Source organism: Aspergillus terreus, genomic scaffold (assembly GCF_000149615.1).
Source record: "Aspergillus terreus NIH2624 scaffold_7 genomic scaffold, whole genome shotgun sequence".
NCBI lineage: Eukaryota > Fungi > Ascomycota > Eurotiomycetes > Eurotiales > Aspergillaceae > Aspergillus > Aspergillus terreus.
This window is the reverse complement of record NT_165930.1, coordinates 937,729-957,927: the sequence shown is the minus strand read 5'-3', so window position 1 is coordinate 957,927 and position 20,199 is coordinate 937,729. Positions and strand designations below refer to the sequence as shown.

Sequence of the window (20,199 nt, the reverse complement as noted above, 5' to 3'; positions counted from 1 at the left end):
AAGGTGTCCTTCCGTCCGACGGTACCGGGTCTGCCGTTTGAACAGTTGGCATCTACCTGTACCGAGAACTTTCACCTGTCTACCTGTCTACCTGTCTACTGTACACTTGTTTACTCTCCACTCTTCTTGAGCTGCGAAGTGGCCATTTTAAATTCTATATGTACAGTGTATTGTGTAGATGATGCCGGCAGAAAGTAGTACATGATATATAAAAAGACCACCACAGATTCCCTCCCCAACCGATGCCGAACGCAGCATCGCACCGGTTGGTTCATGCCTCATACCGATCATTCCCGTTGCCCCTGTCGAAGGGCAAAGCGGTCCGGCTGGTGATCAAACGCGTTGATCAGGCTTAGACGTACTTGCACATCATGGCAACCATCAGGTCGAACAGACCGATGGCCTCGACGAAGGCAAAGCCCAGAATGGCGTAGGAGAAGAGCTGGCCACGGAGGGCAGGGTTGCGGGAGACACCGAGGAGGAGGGCACCGAAGACGAGACCGATACCGATACCGGCACCACCGAGACCGATGGCGGCGGAACCCATACCCATGTTCTGGGAGACCTGGACCATGGCGTCGGCGATCTCCGAGGAGTACTGGCGACGGCCCTGGACGTTGGCGAAGACCTGGCGGGCGTTGGCCTGGATGAGGGAAGGCTGCTGGCGCTTGACGGTCTGGAAGGGGGTCATGGGGAGAGCGGTCTTGCGCTGGGAGGTGAAGGTGCGCTTGGGGGCGGCGAACCGGGCAGCCGGGCGAGCCACCTTGGTGGTGGCGGCCATGGAGGAGGCCAGACGAGAGGCAAAGACACGAGAGGACATTGTGATGGTAGGATGAGTTCTCTGGAGGTGAGAGAAAGAAAGTAGAAAGAAAGAGAGTGGAAGATGGACGGGGGGGGGAGAGAAAAGTTTTAAGGGGAGAAGAGGAAAGGAAACGAAGGAAAAAGCTGGAGAAGGGCGGTCGAGCACTAGTGGGCCATAAATACTCTCCGGTTAAAATTTCGTCTTAATTTTTCCCACACACACAGAGCCGGGGGGTGGTTGGGATCCCTTTGGAGCCCTACTCCTACCTATGGAGGTGCGTGGCAGTCGGACGACGACTGTTTTCCACGCACACACTGTCTTGTCGGGATCGTTCGGGAAGACACAGGCAGGAATTTGGTGGTTCTGCCAATGGCGGGTCTCAATGGAGTGTTATCGGTTGTGCTGGAGTCGTCGTAGTCTCCGTAGAGATAGTAGACGGGCAGTCCTATGATCAAAGCATTGATGTGTTTGTCTACGGTATACAGCTACTATACTGTACGTGTATACAGTATGTCTACGAGTGCCTACCTATCCATTCGCCATCCCTAGGTCACCATCCCTTCTCCCTCCTTCTCCCTTCCGTTTCCTCCTTTCATCCTTCTCTTTCTCTTTCAAGAAAAAATGACGATTCCGGTGGACCCTGGATTCCACCCGATGGGTCCGATGGAGTGGATAGCCCACTTCGCTGCATTAGTCTGACGGTCTGGTCCAATCAGATGGAGCTCCTCGGATGCTAATTTCTGGTTTTTTCGGAACTGAACCCACCGGGCCGAATCGGGCATGCGGCTCCACTGCATCCGGCGGGTTTTCTCGCTGGCAACCCGAGGATTGGCCCGTCTCGCCCTGTTTTCCTCGGTCACCACTCTCAGGAGTCCACCGACTATGTTTTAGGCGGGAAAGTGGAATCCCCAAGCGAATATCGGTGAGCTCAGAAGAATCTCTGTCTGTCCGGAGGTCCGGAGGTCAGATGGCTGGTGAAGGGAATGTGGAATGGTTGCTGGGGTTATGGAATGTCGAAGAAGACTGGCAGGGGGGGCGGTTTTATAGGCGGCGGGATAGTCTACTCAGCCAGGAGGACAGGAGGGCGATCCCGTTGACGAAAACGGTGGAATCCCGATCTCGTCATGATTACCTAGCTCCTAATATTCCACGATAATATCCTACTAATATTCTACTCGACTCTCACTTGATTCTATTCTACCAGTACTATCATTCTACTCTTATCATCCCTATTGTTGTGTTCTACATATACTCCGTACACCCTGCCATTACTACTCCCACGTACACTCCCGAGAACCGTTCGAATTTTCTCTCATCCCTGTCGCTCGATCCCGTCTTACGTAACCAGCCACAGCCTCACCGATCGCCGTTTGCATCCCTGCCCCGACTTTTTCCGATTCCGCTGTTTTGTTTGAAGATACGAGCATCCTCGGACCTACAGTGACCACCCTATGATGACTCCCTCATATTTATTCTGTATGAACATGTTTCTATTGTATAGTTTCTAGAGAATAATCATGATTCTTTCCTATTAATATATCAATATTATTTCATGGACGATGTGCAGTGTACAAGCACAATCCTCCGAGAGTCCGAGCTAGTCCGCCTCGGCTTGGTATTCCTTGGAAAAAGGACGGGAAAAAGGAAACAAAAAAAAAATAAAAATAAAAATAAAAATAAAGAAAAAATAAAACAAAATAAAGAAAAGGAGAAAAAGAATAATAATGATAATAATTAACAGAAATAATCATAAAACTACATGTCTCAAGAGTTGGAAATAAGTCCCGTCCGTGGCTACAATCACTGCAGATACCTGGTTGTCCAGATTGGAATGCATCCCTTCTTGATATATATTCTGTCTTGCCTCTGCAATGAATAGTGATCGCTGGACTCAGAGTTGGCCTTCATCTGTCCTACTTGTAGCATATACATATTCTATAGGATGTAGGAGTCTTCTATTCTACTTATTCATTTACTTCGTATATCGTACCAGACATCCTACTCCACACATTCCTCTGACCCATTCTCCAGATCTCCAGTTGTTGCCATTAGGCGGGGCATTCACAATATATCTTGGCCATTCGTATTAATTTCGGCCATCCTTCAACATATACTTTGTACACTAAGCAGAGAATAACCACCCAACACTACCCATTACCCATGCTCAGGTCAAGGAGTCTCTCCAACGTTGTACACCAGCTTCTCCCCGCTAACCTTGCCCTCCTTCATCAGGCGCAGGCCCTCCAGCACCCCCTTCAATCCCTCCCCTCCCACCTTGGGCCGGTGCACCTGGATCTTGCCCTCCGCCAGCAATCGTTCCGACAACTCACAGAACTGCTCCGCAAACTCCTTGTCCTCGGGCTTGGCCGGAAACACCGTATCGCGCACCTTGAACTCCTCGCCGACGGCCGTGTACCCCAGCGTCCAGCGCGCATTCACATTCTCCCGCGCAATATCAATCTGCAACAGCGCGGTATAATCTCCCCCCTGTGAGGAGATGGCCTCGTCACAGTACTTGGCCGTGTCCGCCAGCGAAATGGTATCCAGCACCAGCTTCAGCCCATCCTTCGTGTACTCCCGGATGGCCTGGGCCGACGCCGGGTCGCGGTAGTCAAACACCGCCTCCGCCCCGAGCTGCTTGACCAGGTCAAAGTTGTGCGACGAGCACGTCGCCAGCACCCGGTATCCCGACAGCTTCGCGTACTGGATGGCCAGCGCCCCCGTGGCCGTCGAGCCGCCGTAGATGAGAATCGGCTCCGGCTGCGGGAGCGGGTTGGTCGGCGGAGCCAGCTTCAGGCTCTGGTACAGCGCCTGGCCGACGGTCACAATGCCCACCCCCAGCGTGGCCGCCTCTTGGAAGCTCAGCGACTCGGGAATGTGCATCTGGAGGTCGCCCTTGACCACGATGTACTCGGCAAAGGTGCCGTCTTCCGGCTGCACCGCGTTGGACCCGTGCGCAAACCCGCAGATGCGGTCGCCCTTGCGGAAGGGCTTCTTGACGTCTTTGCCGACTTCCTCCACGATCCCGGCGTAGTCGCAGCCGACCAGCACCCCCGGCGGAGCGAGGAACTCGATGTGCTTCCAGTCTGTGGGGTTAAGAGCCACACTCACGGTCTTGACGAGGATGTAGTCATCGCGCAGAGCGGGCTTGGGGCGGTCCGTGACTACGGACGCCGTCTTGGGGGCGGTGATCACCACTGCTTTTTGCATGTCGATTTTGAGCTATGTAGTCGTTGTATACCGATCTGTCTACTTACCTAGGTATGGGGTACTGCGGAGTATTTATGCGCTGCCAGCCTCGGTTGCTTACCAATCCACCAGAGGATGTGTCAGCAGTGGTCATCTCCATCATCGATTGTCGGTCGTTTACTAAACAACTCCGACTCCCAGCCCAACTGAGTAACCCCCTGGTACGTCTCCTACACTCGACGATGTTTACCAATGTGCCTACTGACTCTACACTCAGACAACCGCCTGTCAATCGCCGAATCCGATCTCACCGCCAGTGATAGATCGAGATGTGCACGGGCCTATAATATCCCCGCATATAGCTCATTCCACCTACTATACAGTCCATATAACTACAGACCGTATACATGACCTAAACCATTCGAATATCTCCATCTCCACGATGCCCCCCTCTCCTAGAGAGCGCGTCTCCAGAGCCTGCGAACACTGTCGTTCGCGCAAGATCAAATGTAACGGCGAGCATCCATGTAATGCGTGCGCTCGCAACCCACACCGCTGCGTCTACCGCACAGGACTCATCCGCCAGCGAAAAAGCCGTCAGAACAAGGAGCCCAAGCCTCCAGCAACGCTGTTGCCCGCGACCAAATCCCCAGGCACACCAAGTGACCAACCCCAGCCTGTGCCCATGGACGACCCGGCCCACTATAAACGACAACGCGAGCTGAGAGCGGGCATTGGCGTGTCCAACCCCAAAACAGGCAACTTTCAATTCTACGGTAAGCCGTGCCCATCCACTGCCGACCAGCCAAGTACTGACCCTCCAGGCCCGTCGTCCGGGTTCTGCTTTCTCCAGCGTGTCTACCAACGCATCATGCAGTCCACCCCGAATGAATCGCTGCTGCACCGGCGCAGCTGCTCCATCCCCGACGCCCTGCAGAAATGGGGTATAGAGCGCTTCATGTTTGCCGCCGACGCAGGGCCCGGCGATCCGCCCCATGCCTCGTGGCCGGCCGAGGCCTTTCTCCCCCGCGCCCTGGGCGACCGCTTCATCGATGCCTACTTCAAAATCATGCACCCGCAGATGCCCGTGCTCGTCCACGCGGAGATCCTCGAGTCCTGGGCCCAGATGTGGGAGACGCCCGTGCGCGGCCAGCCCATCAAGAACAAGGAGATCCTCTTCATGGTGCTCGCCATCGGATCGCGCGTCGTCAACCTCAAAGGCAAGCAGCCCGAGGCCCGCGTCGAGGGATGGGCCGAGTACTTTTCCAGTCGGGCGTCCGAGGGGCCGATCTTCCTGCAGGAACCGAGTGTAAAGGGGATGCACTTGATGCTGCTTAAAGTGAGCCTCTCCCTCTTGTTCTCTCAAGCCTCTTCTGCCTAACTATCCCAGGCAATGTACTCCCTACAACTCATGCGCCAAAACGACGCCTATCTTTACCTCGGCCACGCCACGCGCACCGCCATGGTGCTGGGCCTGCATCGCTCGCAGGTCACCGACGGCCGCGAGCCGCACATGCACCGCCTGCGCCTCACCTTCTGGATCGTCTTCGTTTTCGAGCGCATCTCGTCCGTGTACATGGGGCGGCCGTCCGCGCTGTCCGAGAACCAGATCGACACCGCGTACCCGGAAGACCTCGCCTACCCCAGCGGCGGCGACAGCTACCACGCGCCGTCCATCGAATGCGCCTGGGTGCGCGCCATGGCGGACATCGCCAAGCTGGCCGACCGCGTCTCCATCGACATCTACTCGCCCGCCAGCATCAGGAGCCTCGCCGACATGGCCCGCTGCCACCAGACCAGCATCGAGTGCGACGCCGCCCTGCAGACCATCACCCGCGCCCTACCACCCTACCTGCACTTCTTCGACGAGGCCGTCCCCGTCGGCGACGACTGGCAGGAGATCCAGCGCCTCAGCCTGGGCTTCAGCTACTACGTCGTGCGCATGCTGCTCTATCGCCCGGCGCTCGTGATGACCACCTTCTTCGCCTCCACCGCCGAGGCCCAGCAGAGCGCCGAGGGGTGCATCGACCTGCGCGCGTGCATCGACGCCTCGACCTCCGCCGCCCGCAACCTCGTCAACCTCGCGTACGACGTCTACTTCCGCCGCTTCCCGGATATCCGCTACGACGGCGCCCTCGCCTCGTTCATCGTCTCCTCCTGCATGACCCTGCTGTACGACGTGCTGAATCTCGGCAGCGACCCCGACCGCGCCCGCCAGACCTTCGCCGTCGTCGAGCGCGGCATCCGCTGTCTCGACGAGATCGAGCACGTCGGCTACACCACCGGCAAGGCCATGAGCGTCGACCTGATGAAGGTCGCCAAGCAGGCCGTGCTGGCGGCCGATCCGGTCGTCGACACGAATCAGGCTTTGGTTGATTCGTTCCCGTGGCTAGAGTATGTTATGCCCCCCACCGTGCTGTATTGTGCGTGAACTGACAGCCTAGTAACTGGCCCCGCACCGAGACAGCCTCTCTCCCCGCGTCGTACGCCCTCCCCGACGCCGCGCTGGCGGGCATCGGCACGCTGGCCGGCGACACGGCCCTGCTAACGGGGTCCGAGGTAAACTACCACTGGCTGGGGAATGGGTTTGATCCAAGCACGATACCGGGGTGTTTATACTAGCGCAATCCACACATCCATATCTACACGTCTAGAACTACGTATGTAAGGCTACGCCTGTTTATCCCCGCCCCGCTCGTACCTATACCCCCACCCGTGCTCCAGTCCCAGCACCCGCCCCGTGACAACCCCCCTGACCGTCAACGCCGTCACCCACACCGCCAGCACAAGCAGCAGCAGCAGTAGCGCCGTCGACCACACATGGAACGCAGGCGCGTCGAGCAGCCTGCCCAGCTGCACGGCCGAGTTGGTATACACACCCTGCCCGGTCAGCCGCACCACACCACACAGCAAAGAACCCAACGAAAGAAGCAAGGCAAAGGAAAGACGCAACGCACCCACGGAAAAATAAGCGACCAACTCGCCAGCGAGAACCGCGTCGCCCGCAGCCCGCCCGGCTGCACCGCCAGCGTATGCACAATACTCACAATCGCAAACGCCCACCAGAACGACGCAAAGCCCCAGGCCATCAGCCCGGCGAACTCGCTCACGAACGCGACGGGCTCCGCCGCCGCTGCAGACAGCAGCACACCCTGCGAGCCGTACCCGGTAAAAGGCTCCCGCCCGCACCGCTTCCCCCAGCACCTGCAGCGCGAACCCGCCCTGCCCGAACGGCCCGCACAGGATCATATCCTGGAAGACCTTGTCAGGGGCTGGGTGGTCGTGCGAGTAGTGGTCGAGGAGGACGACGGCCGAAAACGCCAGGGCGAGGGCGAAGCCCGCGCCGGCCTCGAGGTACGCGACCAGCAGGGCGGGGAGTTGCAGACGGGCGGAGAGGCGCGCCGAGACGCAGACGACGCCGCCGCCGGCTGCGGAGGTCAGCGCCGCGATGACGGGGAGGAGGATGGCGGGCGGGATGCGCTCGATGCCGACGGGCTGCAGCTTGAGCTGCACGTATGGGATGGCTAGCAGCGCGGCGAGGGATAGCCCCGTCGCTATCCACCAGAGGATGTAGACGGCGAGCGCGCTGCCCCGGCTGGACGCGGCGTACTGCAGGCTGGCCAGCTGGATGATGGAGGTGGCGGTGATGGCGATGCTGGCGAGACAGGAGGTCTCGAGGATGTTGTGGCGCAGCTCGTGCGCGACGTGGTGGCGGTAGAGCGCGATGCGGAGGGCGTAGATGAGCAGGAAGAGGCCGAGGAGGGCGATTGTGTAGATCCAGACGATCTTGGCCAGCGTGGGCAGCGCCCCGAACTGGTAGTGCTCCTGGTGCAGCAGCACCGCGATGATGCCCGTGCCCTGCGGGATGAGGAACCACTGCGGGGTGAAGTGCCATATGGCGCGGGCGATTGGGTGTGCCGGGAGGTCTTGCATGTGCGCGGACATGGCATAGTATGGTATGGTATGGATGGGTATGAGTAGTGATGGCTGTACTCCGTATAGTGAAGGATGGTAGTGGTGTTGATGTGGTGACGTCATGCATCACGATGTACGAGGGAAATGAACGGCCAATAACCAAATCCCGCAGAATACGACAGTCGTAACAAAATGGCATTCTACCCCTATTCTATCTACTTGTGCTACTCCTAATGTCGGTCTACATACCTGTTCATCATATCTCCTCCCCCGCGTGAGTCCATTATCCAGTGAGAAATATTCCGTATGTCGCGCGCTGGTCGCCCGTGGTAAGGATGGACGGTTCCCTGGCCCTATGTCGCGGACCAGGGAAAGCAATCGTTAAGGATGCTCGGCGATGGGCTCCTGCGCGTGCGGCTGCTGCTTTCTGGCGCGCGCGCGGAAGAACAGCCGCTTGGCGAACTTCCACGCCTCGACGCCGGCGAAGAAGAGCACCGCCTCGACGAAGACAATGCCCCATTCCCAGGTGATGCCCGTGTGCTTGAACACGTCGTGGTTGATCACGGGGATGTAGATGACGGGGAACGCGGTGATCCAGCCGACCATGATCGACCAGAAGAGGAACTTGTTCCGCCACACGTCGTGCATCCACTGCGTGAAGTACTTTTTCGACTTGGGCTGCATGCGGAAGAACGACCGCCGCATGTTGACCATCTCCCACGCGAGGAACAGCGCGAACCACGTCAGACAGACGAAGGTGGTCGCGCGCGCGCGGAACACCAGGTCGCACTCCTCCGAGTAGCGGGCGTTGCAGTCGCGGCCGAGGTTGCCGTCGCCGAATCCCCACATGCGGATCGAGAACGCCGCCAGACACAGCGCCGCCGTCCACAGCCCGTACACGAGGATGTCCACCATCACCTCCCAGGTGAAGATGCCCGCCTTGCTTTGCGGCGGGCGGTCCATGATGTCCGGGGCGGCCACCTTCCATTCCCAGGCCCATGTCAGGCAGGCCCGACGTGATCATGATGATCCAGATGATTTCGACCGGCGACAGCGGGAACACGGACTGTCCGTTCTTGTCTTGGAACGCCAGGCCGATGAGCAACGTGCACGCCTGCGCGATGTTCTCCGAGAGAAGGTGCAGGACGAACTTCTGAATGTTGTCGAAAATGCGGCGGCCTTCTTCGACGGCATTCAGGATCGAGGCGAAATTATCGTCCGTGAGAATGATGTCTGATGCGTCCTTGGCGACATCCGACCCAGCCTGGCCCATAGCAATACCCACATCTGCGTGTTTGAGAGAAGGCGAATCATTGACTCCGTCGCCGGTCATGGCAGCAAACCGTCCGCGGCGGTGCAGGGCGTCGATCATGCGGACCTTGGTCTGCGGCGCACAGCGTGCGATGACCAGAGGCAGGGTGGGAAGTGCGTCGACTTCGTCGTCCGTGAGTTTATCGAATTGCCCGGCGGTCATGACCATGGCGTCTGAGACGTCCGCGGCCACCTGACTGAGGTCCGCAGGAATGATTCCAACTTGCTGTGCGATGGCTTTGGCAGTGCCCGGGTGGTCTCCGGTCACCATATGCACGACAATACCCGCTCGGTAGCACGCCTGGATGGCGCCCGCAGTTTCCGGCCGGGGAGGATCGTACAATCCGATCAGACCCAGGAAGCAGAGATCTTTCTCGACCTCCTCCCGGTTGATGTCCGAGTCTTCGAGGAACCGAGACGCTTCGTCGTAGGGACGGTGAGCCAATGCCAACACGCGAAGGCCCAGCTTGGCAAGCTCTTCCATGTTCTCGAAGATCTGGCTGCGATGTTCCTCGGTCATGGGCACTGCGGTGGCCGAGTCCTGGTCCCAGATGACCGATGTGCATGCGTCGACAATGCGTTCCACAGCGCCCTTGGTGAAGACCATGGTCCGCTCCTCGTTGCCGGTCATCTTGCTGAAGATCACCGACATCTTCTTGACCGTCGAGTCGAAGGGGAATTCCGCCCGCTGGTGCCACACCGCGCCATCGCCCTTGGTCCATCGGTCCCGGTTCCAGTTGAAACGCGAGGCGAACACCTCGATGGCAATCTCGGTGGGTTCACCGCGCGCATGCCAGTCTCCATCGTCCGATTTGTACACGTGCGACAGATTGGCCATGGAGGCTACATCGAGGAAGTCTTCGAGTCGGCGATTTCCAGCCACCAGCTCTTCCACATTCTCGGCCGCCGGACCCTCTTTCTCCTCATCAAACTGCATCGGAGACACCGGGGTGAATGTCACGTCACCCACTGTCGGATTGAAGGGTTCGTTGGACGTGCCGACCGAGTAAGTGCCTTTCGAAGGAATCCAGGCCTTCTTCACGACCATCTTGCCCTGCGTCAGGGTGCCCGTCTTATCGGAGCAGATATCGGTGACCGCGCCCAATGCTTCGAGCGAATCCAGCTTGCGAACAATAACATTCCGTTCGACCATGCGTTTCGTGCCGACTGCCATGGTGATCGTCAGGACGACGACCAAGCAGGCCGGGATCATACTCAGACCGGTGCCGACAGCATAAAGAATGACCTCCGTCTTACTACTGAAGAGGTTCACGGCCATGACGATGATGGCGAAAAGCACGGCTACGCCGAACAGGAGGATGGCCAGTTTCGACAGCTTTCTCTGCAGCGGAGTGCCCACGTTCACTCCCAGGAAGCGACCAACCGCGTCCGTTCCGGTGAGCGTCCAGGCCTGCAAGTACCACCGCTTCTTGGTCTCACCATTGGGACCACGCTTGACGGGGCGTTTCTTGCTATTGCTCGCGCGCAAGGCGGCCGCAATGGATCCAATCTCAGTGGACATACCAGTGCTAATGACCACACCGCGGGCACGGCCGCGGGTGACCGTGCTGGAACTATAGGCAATGTTGAGACGGTCTCCAGGGCCGGTATCTTCCTTGAAGGTCGAGTCATGTTCTTTCTGTACGGGCAGCGATTCACCAGTAAGCAGGGCCTCGTCGGTTTCGAAATTGACAGCCTCGACCAATCTGCCCGAATTAGCTCGACTAAACTAACCACTGGATATCCCTGCGCGGACACTCACCTCAGATCAGCCGGCACGGTATCACCCGTTCGCAGCTCGACCATGTCGCCGGGCACGATATCAGCCGAAGGAATGGAGTATGTCTGGCCGCCTCTGGAGACGGTACCGGTGGGCGAGCTCAGCGAGTGGAGAGACTCCATGGTCTTCTCCGCCTCAAACTCTTGGAAGAAACCGACGACGATGTTGAGGAGGATGACGAAACCGATGACGCCACCCTCAATCCAGGATTCAATACCAAAACTGACCGCCATGGCCAGGATCAGCACCTACAGCAAAGAATTGGATCAGATTCTGGGAGTTCTTATACAACAACGGAAAAATCACAATAAAGGATAGTGGGTCCCTTAACTAGCATCATGGCGTTGGCCACCTGGCGCACGAGGATCTTGACGACGGAGACGCCCTCGCCTTCGTCCAGCTTGTTGGGTCCATACTGCTGCAGACGACGACGGGCCTCGTCCTCGGACAGACCGTCGTCCAGATGGGTGTTGAGTTCTCTGATGACCACATCATAGGGCAGGGTGTGGGCGGGCTCCCGGAGGGGAGCGGCCCCCGAGCCTGGGATGGCCGGCTGGGTGGAAGACTTTTCGTCTGGCATCGGAATGTCCAGGTCCTTCAATGGATAGCAGAAGAAACGAGACTGCCAATGTTTGCAGGGTGAGAGAACAGAGGAAAGAAAGATGTCTGAGAGGAGGGGAAGACGACTTAAAAGGACTTTGGCCAGGGTCTGCCCTCACGTGTTGGTGATGAGAGAGTGCCATCACTTGGCCGTCTAGTCCCTTGGCAGCGATAACCGCCAGGAACGGATTGAGCAATGGGAGGAGAGCGCCATACCCCGTGGAGGGTGGACCCACCGGCTCTCCGCCGTGGGAACCAATGGGAACGGGGAGCCATTCCTCCGCGCCAAGACCTCCTCTGGGCGCCAAGCCCGCATCTTTTTGCGTCGGGGAATCAGAATGCACGCCCATGTGCGTCTATACCGTATCTGCACATGCGGTGGCATTGCGATGCCAGCCGTCTCTGTCGGGTTGCCCCATAGGGCACACTCGCGGATTCGATCTGGGCAGAATCCCTGTTCTATCTGCGGGTTCACGTCGGGCGAGCATTCGGTTGAACTTACGGAGTAGTAGTTATTGGGTCTAGCATGGATTGGACTGACTGGCTTCTTCCGGCGTTCCATTCCAGAGCGTTCTATCGCCGCTTAGGGAGGGGGTATCCCTGTTGCTGTACGAGAGGGGCGAACAGGGACTAGAGGAATTGACGAGTAATGCAAAACACCCACCTCTGGCCACCAGAGGATGTCCTGCATTGGGATGTTTGAGCCGGCACGCCTTCATCATGGACTGATGTGCCGACGGGATACCCATTTTGTCGTCGAGTCGGGATCCTCCGTCCAAGTCCGCTGAGCGTCTGGAGCGTTGGGTCGGAGTCCTTCGACTGCAGTTCGCACCTAGACTTACCATTACCTGCCTTATCGCAGTGTCTGATGTGGTCAAGCAGCCTGTGTTGGAACCTGTATCCGTTGAAGGCATGCGATCCTTGAGTAGTGCTGAATCCTCCAACACCCTGGTGGCTGATGTCATCGACAGAACATGGTGTCTTCTGTTGGACAGTGTCAATGTTAACCATACAGATCATTTTCTCTCATATATTTCTCATATCGAACAAAATAATCTCTGACAAAGAAAGGATCAAATAAACTACTAGGTAGATAGGTAGGTAGTATCACAATACTGGGTGCCTGGTGTTGCAAGGGAAAGGCGGAGGCGGTGAGCCCAAAGGCTTTTCTCCCCGCAACTTCGATCCAGCTGTCCAACTACGTCAGTCTCTTCCAAAACCCACCCCCATCCGTCAAAATGAAGCTTCTCTACATCGGAGTATGTGATTCTGCCATGGGTACTATTACCAAACAACCCAACCAACCGTCTGACCCGTCTAGATCCTGCAAAATGCCCAGCAGCCGGCGGTGGAGCTCTGCGCGGAGCGTGAGCTGAGCAGCTACTCGCGCTTCACCCGAGGCAGCATCAGCGAGTTCATGACCATGTTCAGCAAGACCGTCGCCGAACGCACAAAGCAGGGCCAGAGACAGGATATTCAAGAGCAAGGTACTGTTCCCGGTCGCCCGACATCGGACCCGCCGCCCCCTGAACCCGGCTGACCGTGAACCTCACCCCATGCTTAGACTTCACATTCCACGTCTATGCGCGAACCCAGGGCGTCGCCGGTGTGATCATCAGCGACAACGAATATCCGTCGCTCGCGGCTCACCAGATCCTCTCCAAGACCCTCGACGAGTTCCTCGCCCAACACCCCAACGCCGGCACCGCCACCCAACCCATCGACTTTCCCTCCCTCAAGACCTACATCACCGCCTACCAGGACCCGCACCAGGTCGACAGTATCCTGAAGATCCAGAAGGAACTGGACGAGACCAAGATCGTGCTCCACAAGACCATCGAGAGTGTATGTACCTTGTAAGGCGGGGGCGGAATAAAAGCTGACGTTTGCTAGGTGTTGGAACGTGGAGAGAAGATCGACGATCTGGTCACAAAGAGCGAGGGACTCAGCTCGCAGAGTAAGATGTTCTACACGAGTGCGAAGAAGCAGAACAGCTGCTCGGCCTGCTGTGTGATGTAGGGTGAGGTACTGTCAGCATCGGGGGTTTTTATGTTCAGAACGCCATGACTGTGATTTATTCGGAGCGTCTTGTTACTTTTGTTGATTTGTTACCGGGTAGAGTTATCGTCTTTCCTTGTCGTACGTCGTTGTTTTGTTGACGATCCTCTGCGTCGAGACATGCACCCTGCCGGAGGGTGATACAGGCGGGCGGGGTGGTTTTGGTCTACATAGTATGTCTCGAGCAACTCATTCGTTTTAGACTAATAGTATGAGACTGTTGTCTTTTGCGAGGGGTGTTACTGGGTAGATGTTGGGATGGGAAGCTGACTGTCAGATCACATGACTACAACTATCAGTACGTACCATGACATGGCTATATGACAAATGAGTTACTGAAGGGCTTAAGAAGTCTACCCCAATCAGTATGGAGTAGGGTGCATCTTGATCGAATGTATTCTGTACACTTGTATGGTGGATCCAGCGGACTATTCTCCACTGGAGTGTACTACGACGTAGTACGGAGTAGGTAAGTACAAGAAGCCGGCAGCACTAGCTAACGGATAGTCTCCTTGGTCGATAGCCTACGTAGGTGAACTAGCGGTGGATGTCCGGTGACTGACCATCCATACTCGGTACACAGCAAGTGAGATAAAGACGTGTGTACCTAGCTACACTCCAATGAGTACTCTCCACGTAAGGTTTTCACAGATAAATACCTACTACGTAGTACCTACCTAAGGTAGTTACCCTAGCAAACACATCGAATCTTCGCCTCAACACATTGGATTACAGTAGGATTGCCCCTCGTAGATCATGCGGAGATTAGGGCTCGACGCTGGGTTGGGTCGACTAGGGCACTGCCCCTTAGAGTAACTCCACCCGGCCAACACACCATCCCTCATTCGATCTCCCGAGACGCCTTCTAGAACCGATCCACCATACCCAGACTACTCAATAATGAGGATCAGTTTCTCTTACTACGTACCCACGAAAGTGATACGGAGTACTGTTCGGCATGAGTTGGCCGCCACCAATCGCCGAGAGTACCCGGGTTGCCGGCCCGGTCGCCCCTCTCATTGGCTGGACACGCCGAAATCTCATACTTCCCTTTCCGGTACCTGAAGAATCATTATTGTGGGATCGTCTGGAATAATAATATTATTATTAGGTCCAGCACTGACAGTTGGGCGTCATGGCCCAGTTGACGTGACCTCGTTACCGCGTAGTTGTATAAGTGTTTCTCCATCTCTCTAGCCCCTCTTTCTCTCCATCAGCCATTCCTTTCAGTACACCTACACCAGCATTCAGCGATAGACTACTCGGTACGTGAACACCCCAAGAGGCCTCCATGCGATCTAACCAAATGTATAGATTTCATTTCCTTCCTCTTTCATCTTTTAAGCGTGCAGTTTCTCTATCATTGCATTCTGTTCTCAACCACCGGGCATGCCCGTTGTCTAGAGCGGACAGCCTACAATCGACATGGAGCATGATCTAGCGATTCAGCAAGCACTGCCATTCGGCATGAAGAGGAATCGGCTGGCCGAATTCCTCACCGCAGATGCCTTGGTTGCTGCCGGTTCAGCAGCCTTGGTCACCCCCGCCGTGATGATTCTTGACCGGTGAGTGCATCGATCAAGATAGACGACACCATACTGACAAGATAGGCTCGTGGTGGAAAAATCCTCCCATAATCAACCGCTTCTCCCGGCGTTTCGCCGACATCTGTGGCTCTCCCTCACCCAACCCGCAACATTCCTTACCTCTCGTCCGAGCCTCCTGGTCTGGTCTCTCTACACCGCCACCTTTGCAACGGCCAATGCCACCGAAACCATCCTGGGCGAGGTCTTCCCTCACATCGACCACGCCATCGCCACGACGTCGACCTTCCTGTCCACATTCGTCGTGAACTCCTCGGTGGGCATCTGGAAAGACGTCAAATTCGCCCAGCTCTTCGGCCAGAACCACAATGCATCACTCAACAAGACCACCACTCCTCCTTCGACGAACTCTCCCCCACCTCCCTCGACCACCAGCAAGATCCTCCGCTCCGCCCGCTCCTTCCCCGTGGCCACCTACTCCGCCTTCTTGATCCGCGATGCCCTCACCATCTTCGGCTCCTTCAGCCTCCCTGCCATGGTCTCCGCCTCCATCCCGGACTCGGTGGCCTCCCGCGAATACCTCAAGATTCTCCTGGCGCAGCTCGCAATCCCCGCGTCCATCCAGCTGATCAGCACGCCGATCCATCTCCTCGGCCTCGACCTATACAACCGGCCCATGGCCTTATCAGCACGTGACCGTGCGAGTCGTGTGAGCCGCGATTGGATCGGGGCCTCCCTCCTGCGCATGTGCCGCATCATCCCGGCATTCGGCATTGGCGGGTTCGCCAACACCGAGGGACGGGCTTTTCTGCACCAGCAGCTGCGGCTCCACGACGAGGAATACGCGAGCGAGTGAATAATTCTTAGGTACTGCCAAGATGATGATGGAGTTGCGGTTATCGGGGGTTGTCTCCTGATTGGTCCGTCGGTGCACGCCAGACCCCACCAGCAACCCTTCTTCCAGCCCTAAGCCCTAAACCCTGGGGCATGAGAATACCGCTCGGTCTCCACTCCCTCCCTCTCTGCCTGACCGGCCCGGTTCCAGGACTCGCGCCGGCAGAAAACACCTCACTGCTTTATGGAGTACTCCGCAGGTACTCTGGTTGATGCTTGGATGGTTAGCACAGGACCGGCTGTCACTCGGTAATGCGGGGTGAACCGGGAGTGTGTCTACTTGGAGATACCAGCGGTGAAGTCATGGGTGTACGTGGTGCAACTGTGGTGCATTATAGAGCATCCAGATATATATAGAGCAGATCCGTACATAAATAGATTATGAATATATGATACCAACAGACATGAACTGAATAATGACAACCATAAATAGACAGGTTAATCTTATTACTATACGGTCTAGTCTACTACTCGACCTAAGCTTCATAGTAGCTTATATCATGTATTGGGGTAGTGTTCGATTCAGCTAAGTTGCTATGTATAACCTGGGCCACACGCCACGGAGCCTTAGGATATTCAGCAGTAAGATCTGTTCAATATCCTTACTGGTATTCTACCAGATAATGTATATATCCATTCCAGTCCTGACATTGCTCCTCTCATCGGTTCATTGTGAATACTTTCTCACAACAAGGCAGTCACCAACAAGATATATGACAATCAACAATACGTCCCTTGATATTCTGTCCCACTTTCTCTTGATAATTATTCATATCGACCTAGTGAAAGGTACAACATATTATGCACATAAAGGATAGGTATGCGGAACATAGATGGCTTGGCAACCCGCACGTGCCAACACGCCTCGACGCGTCGTACTGGAGATTCGCGACAGCGGCTGACCTGCACTGCTTTACCCTTCCGGACAACCACATCCACCACCACCACGACTACCCTCCTACCTCCGCAACAACAATAATGGAACCGCCCCAAACCACGCTACCACTCGTCCTGTGAATCGCCCTAGTCGCTGGTTCCTAGTCTCTCGCACGGCCTCGCAAAGGCCCCATTCGATTCTCGCTCTATCCCTGTGCTTCCCACCGCGTCACGGCCATGTATCTACCGCGCCATCTGATCTCGCACCTCTACCTCCAACTCCTCCAGTCGCACCACCCGCTCTCGCCGCCCGTCCTGATCCTCGTGGCACTGGAGCCCGACGCCCTCTGCGCCTGTCGCATCCTCACCGCCCTCCTCAAACGCGACTACATCCCGCACAAGATCCAGCCTGTCGCCGGTTATGGCGACCTTGCGCGCGCCGGCGAGGAGCTCGTCAAGCCCATGCAGACCACCCATGGCGGCAGCGGCGGCGTCGTCGTCTGTCTCGGCGTCGGCGGGCTCGTCGACCTCAGTGAGATCCTCGCCCTGACCAGCCCCGACGACGAGGTCGAGGACATGGGCGGCGTTGAAGTCTGGGTCTTTGACGCACGTCGGCCCTGGAACCTGGCGAATGTGTATGGCGGCGAGGCTGCGGCGGACCACCGGACCCTCGCCGAGATCGACCCCAATGCGCGTCGGAAAACGCGTGGTGTCGACAAGGGGTGTATCACGCCATCGTATAAGGCGGGTGGTGGGGGGATCGTGGTTTACGACGATGGTGATATCGAGGAGGAAATGGGCCGAGAACGCGAGGCGTATTGTGCCCTGCTGGAGATGCCAGAGGTCGAGGAGGAGGACGACGACTTGGAGAGCGACGGCTCTGCAGACGAGAATGATGACGCGGATAATCCGCCCAGCTCGGACTCCAGGAAACGCAAGTCGTGGCATGAAGAGGAGGACGCTTCTGATGAGGAAGATGAGCCGCCGCGTCAGCGGAGACGAAGCAATTCGGTGGGTGGTGTTCGTTTATGAAGGCGAGGGACGGACTGCTAACGTTGCTAGGGATCTTCGCTCGCCTCGTCCCCGACTCGTCACAGGAGGAGACCCCATGATTCTTCCAACTCGTCTCGCTCGGTCACCCCTACGTCCGATTCCCCGTCGCCTGCTTTGCCGAGACAGCCGTCAGCGCGTTCGCTGAGACGGCGACTCCTGCGGCTGAAGAGGAAGCACGAGGCTGTGCTACAGAGATACTATGCTTCGGGGACTTCGTACTCGGAGCCGATCTCGTCCTTGGTGTACTCTCTTGCGTCGGAACTGGGCCGCGAAGACAACGATCTACTCTGGTTGGCTATCGTCGGTGTGTCCAGCCTGGAACTCAGCGGCCGAACCATGTCCGGCGTTGGCATCTCCAACGCGTCAGAGTCTGGAGGATCTGCGGGCTGGGGCGGCGAACGAGGCGAGCGAATACGTCAGATATTACGGGACGAAGTCCACCGGTTGAATCCCCCGGACCCAAATGACCGAGATCGCGATATCCGCGCCGAAATCACGGGGGTCATACCCACGACGGCCAAGTCGCCGACCGACAAATCGATACGAATATCCCCCGAGCCGCGCTTCATCCTTGTACGGCACTGGTCACTGTACGACAGCATGCTTCACAGCCCCTACCTGGCATCGAGACTGCGCGTCTGGACGGAGAACGGCCGGAAACGACTACACAAACTGCTTGCAAAGATGGGAATCAGTCTGAGTCAGTGCCACCAGAACTACACTCATATGGATATGGAGTTGAAGAGAGTGCTACGACAACGGTTACTCAAGTACGCACCGATGTACGGCCTGGATGGTCTGGTGCCCCCCGAGGCGTCTGGACATGCTGCTTCTCGCGAGGGATGGGGCTTCGTCCGCTGCTGGGGCTGGAAGGCGTGTCTGTCTGCGACGGATGTCGGGGTGATCATCGGGGCCATTCTCGAAGTTGGCCCAGAAGAGGCTCCTGGCGCGTGGGATAACAAGCGTCTGGCGCGACCAGCACCGGAGACCCGTGCTGAGGGGTCAACTGAGTCGGATTTGTCCAGTCTGCTCCCCCGATTCTGGAGTGCGTATGATGCGTTATCACTCACTTCCGAATCGCCAACGCTTCTCCAAGAAGCACTTCCTCTCGCGCAACACCTCCATCGTGCCATTCTCCGCACCGGTACGTCATTGCTCTCCAAACATCAGATTCGGCACTTGCGGGCCTTTCGCATTGCAGTGGTCAAGGATGGCCCCGATGTCAAGCTGTTCACGAACCCCGGCGCACTCACCAAGCTTGCCCTTTGGATTGCGGAAGCCATTCGGGTCCAGGAGCGGGAACGGGGCGATTCTAAGGTCGGCTCAAAACGTGCGGCGGGCACCCCGTTGGTCCTCGCAGGGCTCGACGAAGACAGAGGTTTGTATGTCGTCGTGGTTACCGGTGGCGGCGGCGGCGTGATCGACTTTGCTGCGCTGTCCAAGCGTCGGGAAGAGCGCCGAAAGAAAAAGGAAGCCAAAGAGAAGAAGCGGCAGGAAAAGGAAGAGCGTCGAGCGAAGCGCGCCGCCGAACGAGCCGAACGCGAGGAGGACGATCAAGAGGAAGACGATGAGACCGAAGAGGAGTCGTCCGAGTCAGAATCGGACTCGGAGGACGAGGACGAACCGCGCGGGAACCGTCATCTCTTGCGGAACCGATTCGGCATTGCGTTCCAGGAAGTTGTTCAGGAAACCAACACGCGGGTCCGGATCGACAGCTTTGAACACTGCGTGGTCGAAGTGCAAAAGGAGGATCTGGGTGGATTCCTGGAGGCGCTCAGTTTCCGCAGCGTCGTGGGCTGAGTCTTCGCTTGCTTTGCCTTCATTCCGATGCGTCTAATGATCGTTACTGTTTATGCCTGTTCCCCCGCGCAAGGGTTCTGTTTGGAAGTACATGGAGGGATGCGTAATGACGGCTGGAATCTGTTTGACTTGTTTCTGCATTGGCCTGTTTCTCTTGTCTTCTCTGTCTCATCAGCATCTGTGCCCAGTGGCACAGCTCCCTCGACTTGATGACTGTTTTGCATATTCCCTCTTGCACATGTCCCGGCGCTTGTGGTGTTTGTTTTGGATGGATCTACTGTTGTCATCTGCAGGGCGATCTGCTGTGGCTACGATGTCATATACCAGCAGACATGTTGAATGGCGATGATGCTTCTACTATACACTGCACTATACAC

General features: G+C 57.0%; 7 protein-coding genes across 7 annotated transcripts; 4 read left to right on the top strand and 3 right to left on the bottom strand.

Moving 5' to 3' along the window:
* Window positions 1–147: 147 nt before the first annotated feature.
* Window positions 148–820, bottom strand: ATEG_05268 (ATP synthase subunit C family protein; the record flags this gene model as incomplete). Its single annotated transcript, XM_001214446.1, has 2 exons — window positions 148–154; window positions 363–820. The coding sequence occupies 2 exons, from the start codon at window positions 818–820 to the stop codon at window positions 148–150; spliced, it is 465 nt and encodes a 154-aa protein (XP_001214446.1).
* Window positions 821–2,971: 2,151 nt separating this feature from the next.
* ATEG_05267 (zinc-binding alcohol dehydrogenase family protein) lies at window positions 2,972–4,151 on the bottom strand (the record flags this gene model as incomplete). The annotated part of the gene is made up of 2 exons (XM_001214445.1): window positions 2,972–4,024; window positions 4,113–4,151. 2 exons carry the CDS (start codon window positions 4,149–4,151, stop codon window positions 2,972–2,974), a joined length of 1,092 nt encoding a protein of 363 aa, XP_001214445.1.
* Window positions 4,152–4,676: 525 nt separating this feature from the next.
* Window positions 4,677–6,613, top strand: ATEG_05266 (fungal specific transcription factor domain-containing protein; the record flags this gene model as incomplete). The annotated part of the gene is made up of 4 exons (XM_001214444.1): window positions 4,677–4,767; window positions 4,816–5,330; window positions 5,382–6,385; window positions 6,436–6,613. 4 exons carry the CDS (start codon window positions 4,677–4,679, stop codon window positions 6,611–6,613), a joined length of 1,788 nt encoding a protein of 595 aa, XP_001214444.1.
* Window positions 6,614–8,189: 1,576 nt separating this feature from the next.
* On the bottom strand, window positions 8,190–11,947 carry ATEG_05265 (calcium-transporting ATPase 3; the record flags this gene model as incomplete). The annotated part of the gene is made up of 4 exons (XM_001214443.1): window positions 8,190–10,923; window positions 10,980–11,245; window positions 11,287–11,619; window positions 11,717–11,947. 4 exons carry the CDS (start codon window positions 11,945–11,947, stop codon window positions 8,190–8,192), a joined length of 3,564 nt encoding a protein of 1,187 aa, XP_001214443.1.
* Window positions 11,948–12,835: 888 nt separating this feature from the next.
* On the top strand, window positions 12,836–13,616 carry ATEG_05264 (palmitoyltransferase YKT6; the record flags this gene model as incomplete). The annotated part of the gene is made up of 4 exons (XM_001214442.1): window positions 12,836–12,856; window positions 12,919–13,084; window positions 13,162–13,442; window positions 13,491–13,616. 4 exons carry the CDS (start codon window positions 12,836–12,838, stop codon window positions 13,614–13,616), a joined length of 594 nt encoding a protein of 197 aa, XP_001214442.1.
* Window positions 13,617–15,080: 1,464 nt separating this feature from the next.
* On the top strand, window positions 15,081–16,055 carry ATEG_05263 (uncharacterized protein; the record flags this gene model as incomplete). Its single annotated transcript, XM_001214441.1, has 2 exons — window positions 15,081–15,220; window positions 15,266–16,055. 2 exons carry the CDS (start codon window positions 15,081–15,083, stop codon window positions 16,053–16,055), a joined length of 930 nt encoding a protein of 309 aa, XP_001214441.1.
* Window positions 16,056–17,206: 1,151 nt separating this feature from the next.
* On the top strand, window positions 17,207–19,822 carry ATEG_05262 (cell division control 45 family protein; the record flags this gene model as incomplete). Its single annotated transcript, XM_001214440.1, has 2 exons — window positions 17,207–17,980; window positions 18,032–19,822. 2 exons carry the CDS (start codon window positions 17,207–17,209, stop codon window positions 19,820–19,822), a joined length of 2,565 nt encoding a protein of 854 aa, XP_001214440.1.
* Between the last annotated feature and the right edge of the window lie 377 nt (window positions 19,823–20,199).